This window comes from Gracilinanus agilis, chromosome 5 (genome assembly GCF_016433145.1).
Source record: "Gracilinanus agilis isolate LMUSP501 chromosome 5, AgileGrace, whole genome shotgun sequence".
NCBI lineage: Eukaryota > Metazoa > Chordata > Mammalia > Didelphimorphia > Didelphidae > Gracilinanus > Gracilinanus agilis.
The window spans coordinates 123355569-123368860 of NC_058134.1; the positions used below are offsets into that span (position 1 = coordinate 123355569).

A 13292-nucleotide genomic window follows, 5' to 3' on the forward strand; every position below is an offset into this window, starting at 1 on the left:
ACTTTCACTGTAGAGATTTCAAAGCCCCATGAGCATCAATTTACTCTTGGTTTTACAGGGGGAGTGAGTATCCTACACAATGCCCACCACCTGTTAAGTTACACTTAGCCACCAGCAGGGCATGCCCCAGGGCCCTAGGCCAGTGATGGGCAAACTTCCAAGGCAGAAAAGTGGTAAGGGCTAGGCAATGGGGGTGGGTTAAGTGACTTGCCCAGGGTCACACAGCTGGGAAGTGTTTGAGGTCAAATTTGAACCCAGGACACTTCCCATGTCTAGGCCTGGCTCTCAATCCACTGAGCTGCCCAGCTGCTCCCCGGGAGAACTTCTTAAAGGGGGGGGGGGCCAAAGGAAAGGAAATGCTCATCTGTCAGTCTGTTTCTAAGGCAACTCTTTTGAAGTTTCATTGTATTGTATTCTACTCATTGTATTGGTCAGATTAGGAATAATGTTGTGCCACCAGATAGAACATATTAGGGGTCCACATCTGGCCCATAGGCTGTAGTTTGCCCATCACTGCCCTAGAGCTTCCACACAAGACACTCTGGTGGTGGTTAGTTCTGAAAGAGGCTCTCCTTGGTGATACTTGCTGTGACACCTGTCCTACTTAACTAGTATTCATCCTATAAAAATAACAGGGAAGAATTATGGCACTTAGGTGTTGTCTATACCCATGCTGGTGCTAGCCTCAATACAAAGAGGGCAACCAACAACCCATTCTTCAGCAAGGTATACTTACTACTGTGGTTCTTGCTACAGAACTTCCAAGGAGATATTTATAAGTCAGAGGGCCTACCTCTAGGCCTACCACTCACTAGTTGTGGGACCTTGAGAAACTAAATATTTCTTCCTACAAAATGGGGCTATCTGCAAACCTACACAGCAAGAGTAATCAAATTGACTATTTCAATTCATGCAAATTGGAATGGGAGTAAATGGGGACTAGACCTGTGATTTAACTGGTAAGTTGAGAAATTCCTTCTACCAATGCCAGCAATGCAATTTAAAGAGTTTTAAGAGAGCTACACAGACCACTGGATGGCTAAGGGATTGCCCAGGGTCACAAAGCCTGACATAAAAGAAAGCAGGACTTGGAACCCTGCTCTTTATGGCTTTGAGACCAATTCTACCATCTACAACACAATTTCCCTTACTTTCATGTAAATATTGTAACATGCTATTCTGATTGAGGCAAAGTAAGATGAAAATGTTGGCAAAATCTTAACCACTGCTGTATTATACCTGTAATTAAGCTTTGGATCTGTTTTACAAGAGGACTGAGCACTGAGCTTAGACTGAGAGTGGTGCCAACATACACCACAATACAATTAACAAAAAGTCGGGTTATCATAATCATAGAACAAGTATTACCAGACTAAATAAAGGGGTCATGTAGAACAAGAAGAGATATATTTCTGAAATCAGGGAACCAGAATTTCAAAGATGGGATTCCTTTCTTGAGTCTCAATTCTTCTTGCATCACTAGTAGAAGCATCCTAATTGGCTTCTTCATAAAAAAGAAGTCTAGTTTTCTTTGTTACAAAGGAAGAATGTGAAACATGTAGAAAAAACTGTGATATAAAAACAAAAGACAAGATATTAAAAGCTTACTTTTTTAAAATAATGAGAAGATGAGGAAGTCCTATTAAAAGAAAAAGCTTTAAACTATGATCTTCATAATTTTTATTTTTTTCTTAAACCCTTGTACTTCGGTGTATTGTCTCATAGGTGGAAGATTGGTAAGGGTGGGCAATGGGGGTCAAGTGACTTGCCCAGGGTCACACAGCTGGGAAGTGGCTGAGGCCGGGTTTGAACCTAGGACCTCCTGTCTCTAGGCCTGACTCTCACTCCACTGAGCTACCCAGCTGCCCTATAATTTTTATTTTTTTACAAATTTAGTGTTAAAACACCAGAGATCCTTCATGACACTGGACAACTATTTATGTCATTATGATAAGCTATCATACACATATTTAGACACAACTGAGATTATATACTATTCTCCTTAAGTGACTGGCAGTTTTGCATTGCAATGGATACAAGAAAACCCAAAGTATTTCTCTTTGTAATTATTGTAGTGTTAAAGAGCCTTTATTCTATTAAAAAATATTGACCCAGCAAAAAAAATTTTTTTTAAAGAAGCTTAGAACAATTGTATTCATTAACATTTAAGATTTTTCATATCTATTTCAATTCTCTATTAGAAATAATTTATGGGAGAATTGAAAATAGAAACAGGAGAGGAGAAAATGGAGAAGGGGGAGAAAGTCATGGTTGAAGTAAGTAAAGTGGGTTTACTAAAAAACCCTCCTAAGTGCTATGTAAATATAAACTGTTATTTCTGAGATAATTAAAAGAGCAGACTTTCATAGAGTAACACCTTCATCTAGTGGCGGTTTAAGGTATTACATTTATATTTAAGTAAAAAGAGTGTTATTGTCTCTTAAACACTGGCCTCACAAACAATTCCAAGTTGAGGACCACAGTAAATGGTTTAGTCATAAAAAGAGTCCTTTGAGACTCTGGCCTGTAAAGCTGCCCCAGCTACTCCACTATTAAATAGAACAACTGTCAACTTGTCTTCAAAGTCTGGAGGATTAGGCAGTGGTTGTAAAATATTTTCAGTTTCTTCAGAACTTGCTCACCTAATACACTATAACATTAATTAAAAAAACAAGGATATAGTAAACTAAATTCTCTAGTAGCTTTGATTTATATTTAAATTAATGTATATGGTATCATAATTTTTCAGTTATTCCTTTTTTTAAGTTTTCATCAGAATTTCTTTAACAAATATTTCTAAGAAAAGGATATTTAAATTTTTCACCTGAAAATTCTATTTTTAAGTTTTGTTTCCACTATCCTAAGACTTCCTTGGGCTTCAGTTTCAACACCTAAAAAGTGAGGTGAGTTGAACTAAATGGACTCTTCAGTTCTAGCTCTTGATTTAGAATTCTAGGATGCTGTTTTCAACAGGGCTACTTGGGCTTGGAAATCTACAAATAAGCTTTGTGTGTAATTAGAATCTGTTACCTTAAAAACTACAATTCCCAGCACCCCACTCTCCTCACATTATGTGCTCACGTAGAGAGATTATAAATTTTGTGTAGCCCTGCCTCTCACTGTCTCTTGATATGATCGATTTGGTGAAGGTGGCATGAATGAGAGCCAGGAGACTATTGCTCACATGGTCTTAATTTTGTTAGATAATTAGGATTTTTTTACTTCTATTTCGTTTTTATTCCTTCTACTTCAAGTGATTATTAATAAAACTTCATAAAATATGATTCCTGAAGTGTTGGATATTAATTTAAATCCTACATTTGTAATCCACATCATAGACAGAGCTATTTTCATGAGAAAATAAGAATAATCTTGGGGAATGAGTTATATTAAAGCAAATTGAAATGAGGACACAGAAGGAAAATGGAGAGCTGGATGGACTGACAGGCAGCAGATGCTTTAAGTACAATTTAAAAGGAAATGCACTTACCATCTTTCTAAGAAAATTTAAAAGAATAAAATACAAAGTGAACATGCAACTGAGAATGAAACTTGTGTGAGTAAGCATTCTGTTTTAGAGCTTTTTTATGTGTGGAATTTGTGCAGGGAGTTTAACCTTATTTTGTGCCATAGACTGCTGGCAGTCTGGCTGGTAAAGCTTATGGATCCCTTCTCAGAATAACATTTTATAATCGAAGGAGATGCTAAATTTCAGTGAAAACAATGAGGTAGGGTTTTTTCCCCCTCTTATCTAAGTTCACAGACCAAATGAAATAAGAACCTTTGCTATACAGTAAAATCATTTGATTGCTTTTTTCTCATCATTCAAAGACATATCCCCGCCCCTTTTGTGAAAAGTTTACAAGGAAGGCTTCCATAGCTAATAAAAGTTAATCTTGATGTATTCATAAGAAATCCTACAACAAACTACTGAAGATGAGTATATTTTTTAAGGTCACAGAATACAGGGATTAAAATCTTAGAGAAAAAAGCAACTTATTTATATGAAGAGCCAGGTTTCAGTTTACACTATGTAACTTTTACATTCAATGCAAAACCATTTTTTCTCACTGACAAAAGGAAATGTAGTTTTGAGATGAATGAAAAGAATAATTGTTCCTTCCCTTGGGGACAAAAAAATCCCTAAAGATCTAAAAATAGGGGAAAAGATTCTTGAAATAAATGTGGCTTAATAATTATAATGAAACAACTATCACACTTAAATAGGAACAGGAATAGCTTTGCAGATTGACACATCTATCCAAAAGAGCCCATAACTGACAGAAGCAAATCTGAGACATGATTTTTAGAGAAAAGTTTCCATTCTACTGAGGTGCTACTCTGATATATCTTACCTGGAAGGGAAAAAATTAGTAATAAACTCTTTTTTTTTTAAACCCTTACCTTCTGTCTTAGAATCAATACTGGGTATTGGTTCTAAGGGAGAAAAATGGGGTAAGGGCTAGACAAAGGGGGTTAAGTGACTTGCCCAGGGTCACACAGCTAGGAAGTGTCTGAGGCCACATTTGAACCCAGGACCTCCCATCTCTGGGTATGACTCTCAATCCACTGAGCCACCAAGCTGCCCCTAGTAAGAAACTCTTTTTAACCGAGGACCAGTCAAACTAAAGATGTAAACTTTTAATCACCAAAAGGCAACAGGTGATAACATTTTCAGCTCTGGAAAACACAAGAAATTTGTCAGGAAGGAGTACCATGAAAGCATGGATCATCCAAAAGTTTGAAATTTAAAGTATATAGAGGAGGACATGCTCCCAAGGGCTATGGAACTTGGACTTCCAATGGTTCTTAAACCAAAGGGATAAGGCTCTGAAAAAAGTTCAAGACTTAAAAAGCCTTCCAAAATTACCATGGCCCCACTTTTATTGAGTCAGTCCTTATGTTCTAGCACTAAAAGCTGTAATTGGCACAAATCTGTAACCATTAAGAGCCTTTTAGCAGCAACTGGAATATCTGAAGCCTGGGAGATAAAAGAAGGCAAAGAATCCAAAGTGTAGTTTACCACTCACACAAGAACATGACCTCAGGAATGAATTGTGTGATGAAATGCTGGTATTAAAACTAATATAAAGCAACAGCAATGCATCAAAATGGTATAGTACAAGGAGAAACCTTTAGCTGCTTTTTACTTTTAAGTAAAGATGATTTAGTTTTATCAATATGTACTGGTCTGAAATATTTCATAAGGAGATTTAGATAAGGAGGCCCTCAACCTTTACCATCACTGGTTCTGTGAGCTGGGTTCCAGAGGTAGCAGTTAACAAAGATCCAATAGAGAGCAAAAGGAGAGACGAAAAAGGAGAATGATTCAGATCAGGGAAGCCCTTACCCAAGCCGCTCCTTGCTCTCCTCCGGTGTCAGCTGATCAAAGGTCTTTGCCTCTTCTGCACCCAGGAATGCATCATGGTCATAGTCAAAATTCTGAGCATCATCATGAGGCTTGTCACTGAGCTGAGGCTCATGATGTACTCTTTCCTTTTTTTCTGTGGGCTTGCTCAAGGCACAGACTGTACATAGGGATAGGCACATGAGAAACTGTCGCAGGTCCATGACTTGATCAGATCTTAAAGAAAGGAAGGTAGAGAATTCATAAGGGAATATGGTTTCTTAGTTATGTTGCTAATTTGCTGCTATTGTATGAACTTGGGCAAATCAGTGAAGTCTCCCCATTTGACATTCTAATAAAAAAATAATTAGGACAGGATCACTTAATAGATATTACATAGTACAACAAAGGATGTGTTTTTTCACACCATCCTTTATTTGTCTACAGACTGAAAATAAGCTTGTTTCATTCTGTTCATTTCTATGCCATCTCCCTTCAAAGCATATAGCCTTCAGGGGCAGCTAGATGGCTCAGTGGATTGAAAGCCAGGGGTCTGGAGTCAGGATGATCTGGTTTCAAACCTAGCCTCAAATACTTCCTAGTTGTGTGACCCAGGGCAAGTCACTTCACCCCAATTGCCTAATTCTTATTGCTCTTCTTAATATCAATCCTAAGACAGTAAGGTAACAAGTTTAAAAACAAAAACAAAGCAAAGCATACAGCCTTGGGGAAAGAGGTGGAGGAAAGAAGAAAATTTGAAATTGAAAATAAGATTAAAAAAAAAAAAAAAAAGCCTGACCAAAGTCACAGCTTCAATTGAAAGGACAGATTAACTTTATTGAAACTCCTCAATCCCACTATCAATTTAACTAAAATAAAGTATCTATTATATATCCATTCAATACTTGCTAGGTATGAGTCTTTAAAAAAAAGATTGTTCCTTTCCTCAAAAGTATATACTCCAGGGGGCAGCTGGATAGCTCAGTGGATTGAGAGTCAGGCCTAGAGACGGGAGGTCCTAGGTTCAAATCCGGCCCCAGACACTTCCCAGCTGTGTGACCCTGGGCAAGTCACTTGACCCCCATTGCCCACCCTTACCACTCTTCTGCCTTAGAACCAATACACAGAAGTTATGGGTTAAAAAAAAAAAGTATATAACTCATTAATTAAATATAGGATCTTCTTCCCCTTAAATATTAAATATCTATTATTATCTCAGCAAAGAAACATCTAACCCTTGATTCCTTTCATAGAAATATGTGAATGGATAGTAGAGGGGTCAGTAACACAGAGGAGCTAATGATATGTCACAATGACTCTAGTTGTGAAGCCCAGCAGGGAAGATAGAGGAAGCCTAGGTGAGAAGGTGGCTCAGAGACCCAGTGCCCTATCCCCTGTGTGTGTGTGTGTGGGGGGGGGGGGGGGGTGGAACGTGCACAGAGAGGTCTGCATGCCCTCTTTGGCACACATGCAGTAAGTTCACCATCATGGATACAGGATGTCATTGGTAGTGGATCTGGTCTAAGGTCCTTACATGTTTGTACAATGTAAGTTAGCTCCTAAACAAACATTTTTTAAAAGATAAAAATCTCTGATTCTAGTAATGACACAATTCAGGATTGAATCTAGACATGGAAACAATCTCTTCTAAAGCAAAAGCATAATTTAAATGCAGTCACAATTAAAGAAACTAATCTGAGTACATCTAATAAATATAGCTATCTGAGACTAGGCCATTAAGTTCTATGATATAGCCAAAATTTGGAAACTAAAAGGAGGGAAGATGTAGGAAGATGTGGGAGGAGGGAAGATGTAAGAGGGCAGAGGAGTTGGGAAATGAGAAGGGATAGTGCCCTAGGAAAATCAGTGGTAGCAGAAAAAAATATAGTTTCTTCCATATTATCTGAATTTCTGTAATCAATCAACCCATCAATAGCATTTATTAAGGGAGTGCTACTATGTGGCAGGCATTGTGGATACGAATGCAAAGAATGAAACAATCCTTCCACTCACAGTACTTACATTCTAACAAGGGATTACATAATGAGGTTACATAAGTATAAACAGAACAAATACAAAGGGAATAAAATACAAAGTAGTTAAATGTTTAGTAGTTTTTTCTGTCATGTCTGACTCTTCATGACCGTGAAGAATTTTCTTGGCAAAGATACTGAAGTGGTTTACCATTTCCTAAGGAAACTGAGGTAAAAGAAGGTTAAATGACTTACCCAGGGCCACAAGCTAGTAAGTGCCTGCAACTGCATTTGAACTCAGGTTTTCCTGACTCCCCATGCCTGGGTATTCTATTCATTATGCCAGTTAAATACAAGGTGATTTGAAAAGAGGACAGTAGCAATTGAGAGGATCAGGAAATATTCATGTAAAATGTAGTGCTTGAGCTATGTCTTAAAGAAAGACAAGGATTCTAGGAGACAGAAATTAGGAAGGGATGCATTCTAGGTGGGAAGAGCAACCAATGCAAAGGCACAGATGGGAAATGAGGCATTATGTATAAAGAACAGAGTATGACTGGATCACAAAATGTGGATGGGGGAATACATCTAGAAGGCTACTAGTTTTTCAAACTGAATATATAAAGTTCCACCGCATTACCTCATGTTTTTCTTTAAAACGTTCAGTTTTTATGACAAGTAGGTAATTATTTAAAGCCCCAGGAAGGAAAAAGAAAATATGGAAGTAAAAGATGAATTACATTTTAAGACAAACTAGGAAGTAGATTCCACTAAAGATTTCTAGGTTACCAAAGAACAGAATATTGAAAATAATTTGAAAAAACCTGGAGGATGGATACTCAGGAGACAAGAGGGAAGAGATTAATCCTGAATTAGCTGAAGCTGAAAGGGCACCATTAAGTTCAATAAAAGCTTCTCATACAAAAGGAGTTTCTAAAGCAAACACAAACAAGGTAGATCTAAATTCTTTACCCAGGTGGTAAAGCAAAACTCCTCTTGGGGCAGCTGGGTAGCTCAGTGGATTGAGAGCCAGGCCTAGAGACGGTAAGTCCTAGGTTCAAAATCTGGCCTCAGACAGTTTCCAGCTGTATGACCCCTGGCAAGTCACTTAACCCACCATTGCCCAGCCTTTACCACTCTTCTGCCTTGCTCCAAGACAGAAGGTAAGGGTTTTTATATAAAAACAAACAAACAAACAAAAACCCCCAAACTCCTCTTGCTCTCTTTTCCAGGCTGAGAAAGATGTTTATATCCTATATTAATGTTATGACAATATTTCTTTAAAATATTAACAAACTATTTCTGTCAAATGGAACTTTTTAAATGATGCAGATTTAATTATGCAAGAAATCAGTTGGAGGAAGATACATATAACAAGAAGGAAAATGCAAGTCCCTGGAAGAGTCAAGAGATCTATCTTTTCACCTTTTGATCAAATCAAATGTTTAGAACAGGCTTCAAAAGAATGAGTGATGATGTTACATTAAGTATTAAAGAAAATTCCCAGGGCAAGTGGCATTATCGTCTTAAACTAGAGACAGTACAATTCTGTCAGACAAAAATCCCCTGAGCCAAAAGGCAAACTTTTGTACCAAGGTGGATGACATTCAGGTAGTACAATGTCCGTAGTCAACAGTCGTGCTTGTTGCTTAATAGTGATCTCTACAAAGGGCTCATTCTACCTGGTCCATAAGTAAAAGATTTAAACTATAGCAAAGCTTTTCAATACTAAATTATGTCTATGAGAAATTGAATATTGTACACTAATGATAACGACTCTTATAAACTACAAGCATTATAGCAGGAATAAATATTTAAAGCCTACTTACTGGATCTCCTGGACATGGTCTAGCAAGAAGCCTGTAAGACTTAGCATTTATTGAAAGCAACACTTCATATGTATGTAATATCTTTAGAGGGGAAAATAAAATAACTAACATTTGAGGTTTATCATTTTGATCTGGAGGCAACATAATTTATCAGAATAATGGATTTAAGAGTTGGATTATTTTAGGCTTCAGTGCTCTAACTTTGCCACTGACTGATTTTGTATGATGGATGGTGACAAAATTTTACTTGTTTTCCCCATCTATAACGAGAAAGTAATATATCTTCTTGAATAGCAGTCTAGTGTGGTAGAGCACTGGATTTAGGAGTCAAAAGACTTGTGTTCAAGTCCTAGTTCTGACAAGTATTAGCAGTATAACCAGATTGAGAATAATTAATCCTTTCTGTATCTGTTTCATCTATAAAATGAGGCTACTACTAATCTGCACCATCTATTGAAAAGAACAGTTATAAATACTTATTAACCTTAAAATTGCTAAAAAATGTGAGTTATTAGTAAATTTGCAAGGATATTTTAGGGTCAGGGAGTTCAAATTCAGTATTGTTATGGTATATTAAGTTCTTTGGAAATGAAATGCAAAGAGGAAAGGCCTTATTGTGTACAAGAAAGTATACCAAACAGGAAAACAGAAGCCTAGTTTCCTTTCAACTCTGCCACTGTGATACTGAACAAGTCACAATCTCCCTTAGGGCCTGTCTCTTCATTGGTAAGGTGAAGAGAATTTAGATTAGATTGGTGTTTCCCAAAGTGGTGGGTGCTGCAGCGATCAGGGTGGGGGGAAGCAGTTTTGGTCACAGGTGCATTTATCTTTCCTATTAATTGCTATTAAATTTTTTAAAAATTAATTTTCAGGGGGCTAAGTAATATTTTTTCTGGAAAGGGCCAAAAAAGTTTATTATTAGATGATCCCTCCATCATATACAGGATCTCTTCTAGCTCTAAAATGCAGAGTTGTTTTTTTTTTTTTTTTTATATACTTGTCTACAGGGAAATGGCTAAATAAAATTATGGTGCATAAAAATGATGGATTATTGTTCCAAAAGAAAAACCATGCGGAACTGAATCATAGAAGATATATGTGTGTGTATATATGTCACATATATGTAAACTGATAAAGAATGAAGTAAACAGAATCATGAATATTCACATCAACTATAATGTTAAAACAGAAATAATAAAGCTAAAAACTATGTAATTGTGATAACCAAGCTTGGTCCTAGAAAGGGAGAAATATACTATTTAGCATACATTAAGAAAATGCATAATGACAGAAAACTATTATAAATTCAGCAACTTAAAACCTGTTAATCACAACAATCTATTTTAAAAACATTAATATACATTTCATGCAGGAGAGAGATCCTGGAACCCTTTCCCCTAACCTACCTCAGGGTTCCACAATCTAGAGATTGGGAATGCTGGTACAGTGAGACAATGGTATGGGTATGAAGTAGTATTGGGTCAGAAGAGTGTTCCAGATCCTGGCTTTGTCACTGACCAGACTTTTGGACTGGTTGGTTACATTCCTCTGGGTTGCAGGTTCCACATTTGTAAGATGAGGTGATAATATTCACACCACTTCTCTCACAAAGGTGACAGAATCAAATGAGGTGAAACCTAAAACATTTTGTAATTATAAGCAGTTATATATTAGTTATAATGATGGTGCTGATACAGTTATGCTCTTTGTTTTTAATATAGCAAACACCAAGATTTAAATGCACAACTTCTTTTAGGAAGCTGTTTTATCCATCATTGGCAAAAATCTTTAGTCAACTTCAGAAACTAAGGCAAATGAACTTATCTGATTTCATCAAGTGTCTAGACGACAGGGACAAGAACAAGGGAGTCTGTCAAGAACTCTTAAGCCTCTCTGCTTTAGCCTAGCATCAGAATCACTTCTAAAGCAAACCAACCAATCAAGACAACTTAAAAGGAAATCATGACTCAAAGCCCAGTTTTCACAGGATTAAAAAATTTAAGTAGGAAAAGCATAAATTAGCCAGCAAGGGCTTTATTTAAAGGTTATTATACAGTGTGGGGTAGGAGGGTGGGGTGTAGGAGAATAAGAAAATGTTATATGGTGCTTGCTCCATGCCAGACCCTGTGCTAAGCACTTTATAAACTATTCTCATTTTGCAATTGAGGAAACTGAGAAAAACAGAAGTTAAATGACTTGCCCAGGGCCACAGAGCTATTAAGTATCTGAGATTTTGTTTGAACTCAGGTCTTCTTGATTCCAGAGCCAGATCTTTATCCACTCCACCACCTAGCTAGCTTACATCATCAATGTTTTGTTTTTTTTTTAAACCCTTAACTTCTGTATATTGGCTCATAGGTGGAAGAGTGGTAAGGGTGGGCAATGGGGGTCAAGTGACTTGCCCAGGGTCACACAGCTGGGAAGTGTTTGAGGCCAGATTTAAACCTAGGACCTCCCGCCTCTAGGCCTGACTCTCAATCCACTGAGCTACCCAGCTGCCCTCAATTTGTTTTTGATCTACAAAGCAATCCAAATATTTAGGGGCTATTTTTTCAGCTTTTGAAGAAAAAAACTGTGTGTATGTGTTGTATTGAAGTACTATTAAACAGGAATTAGTAAAGGAGTGACCTTAATTAAGATTTAAAGAATCTTTAAGGATCAGAGAAGGAATTAAAACACATTAGGCCAGGGTGGTTCTTGGCCAAAATGAGATAGGGAGAAAGAAGCCTTATGAACTAGCCAGACCCCTTCTCTACCACCACCAATACGTACAGAAAGCATGTTAAAGAGCAGCCACAGCGATGACTTGAAATCTGCTATTAAAGATTTACAATACTAAAATAGTGAAAGGCATATGGACAAGAAAAAAAATGCTCTTTTGCAGTTTTAGTTAAGCCTCTCTGAAGTCTACTTGTGACAGGATGCTTCTGTTCTAAGACATCTCTTCCTCAGGTCCTGCTCTTTTCCCCCGATTTCCTTTGTTGAAGATGAAAACCTCCAAGCTAAAGTTTGGAAGAGGGGAAGTGTGGCTTTCCTAGCCAATACCCAAGCTTCCTGCTTATGACATCAGAATTAGGAAAACAATCAGATGTGCCTGAAACAATCCCCCTACAACTACCTGGTCTTCTCAGAGTCTCAATGCTGCTCCTCTTGCCTACCTGTCCAGAATTTTTCATGACAAAGCTGACTTATCAGAATTTATGTCCCTTCCTGAGTTTTAGAAGCACTAGAGGCTGCAGGTGCTTAATAAATGCCTCTTAGTTGAGGTTGATTCTGCAGGTGTGTGCAGAGCTGGCCACCTGCCTTCTGAGATCACCTTGCCTGGAGCCATTTGCTCCAGATTGTATCCTTTCTTATTTCCCATCCCTGAGCTTCTCCATAATCTCTAGTAAACCCAGACCTTTATTAGCTGTATGACTAGGAGCAAAATACTTTGCTTCTGAGCCCAAGTTTCATTTATAAAATGAGAGGGTTAGGCTTAGACCAAAGGTTCTTAACCTTCTTTTATGTCATGAACCCTTTTGGGATCCCATCTTGGAATAATAATCTTAAGTAAATGAAATACTAAATTTCAGTTAGGTTAGTGAAAATAAAGATGACTTTTCCCATCATCCAAGTTTAGACCCCATCCCCCAAATCTAACCACAGAACCTTTGGCATGTTGGTCCTTGAACACTGAGTTAGAACTGCTGGATTAGAGGGCAGCTAGGTAGCTCAGTGGAGAGAGCCAGATCTAGAGGCAGGAGGTCTTGGGTTTGAATTTGGCCTCTGACACTTCCTAACTATGAGACCTGGGCAAGTCATTAACCCCCATTGCCCAGCCCTTATTGCTTTTCTGATTTGGAACCAATACATAGTATTGAGTCTAAGACAGAAAGTAAGGGTTAAGAAAAAATTAAAAGAACTGGGCTAAATGTAGGAATGGTTCCAGTTTTATTTGGGCTGGATTAGTTTCCCTTTAAAGGGGTGAGGAGGGCCATTCTTAGTATTACCATTGGTTTGGCTTCCTCACTGAGAGATATAAAAGGTAAAACCTATAAGGAATTGATGTCTGAGGTTGTGCATAATGCCCATAATATAATATCACTGCCTGATGGCAATACCCTTCTGACTTTAGAAACTGTAGCCTAATCCTTAGTAAAG

At 37.6% G+C, this 13292-nt stretch overlaps 1 protein-coding gene across 2 annotated transcripts in view; it reads right to left on the reverse strand.

Moving 5' to 3' along the window:
• Nucleotides 1-13292, reverse strand: part of CALU (calumenin) — a 31424-nt gene that overhangs the window by 12271 nt on the left and 5861 nt on the right. For both annotated transcript variants that reach the window (XM_044677459.1, XM_044677458.1), the window contains exon 2: nt 5351-5584. In XM_044677459.1, the coding sequence (XP_044533394.1) occupies nt 5351-5571 (221 nt within the window). In that variant the 5' untranslated portion in view covers nt 5572-5584. The remainder of the gene's footprint in view (nt 1-5350; nt 5585-13292) is intronic.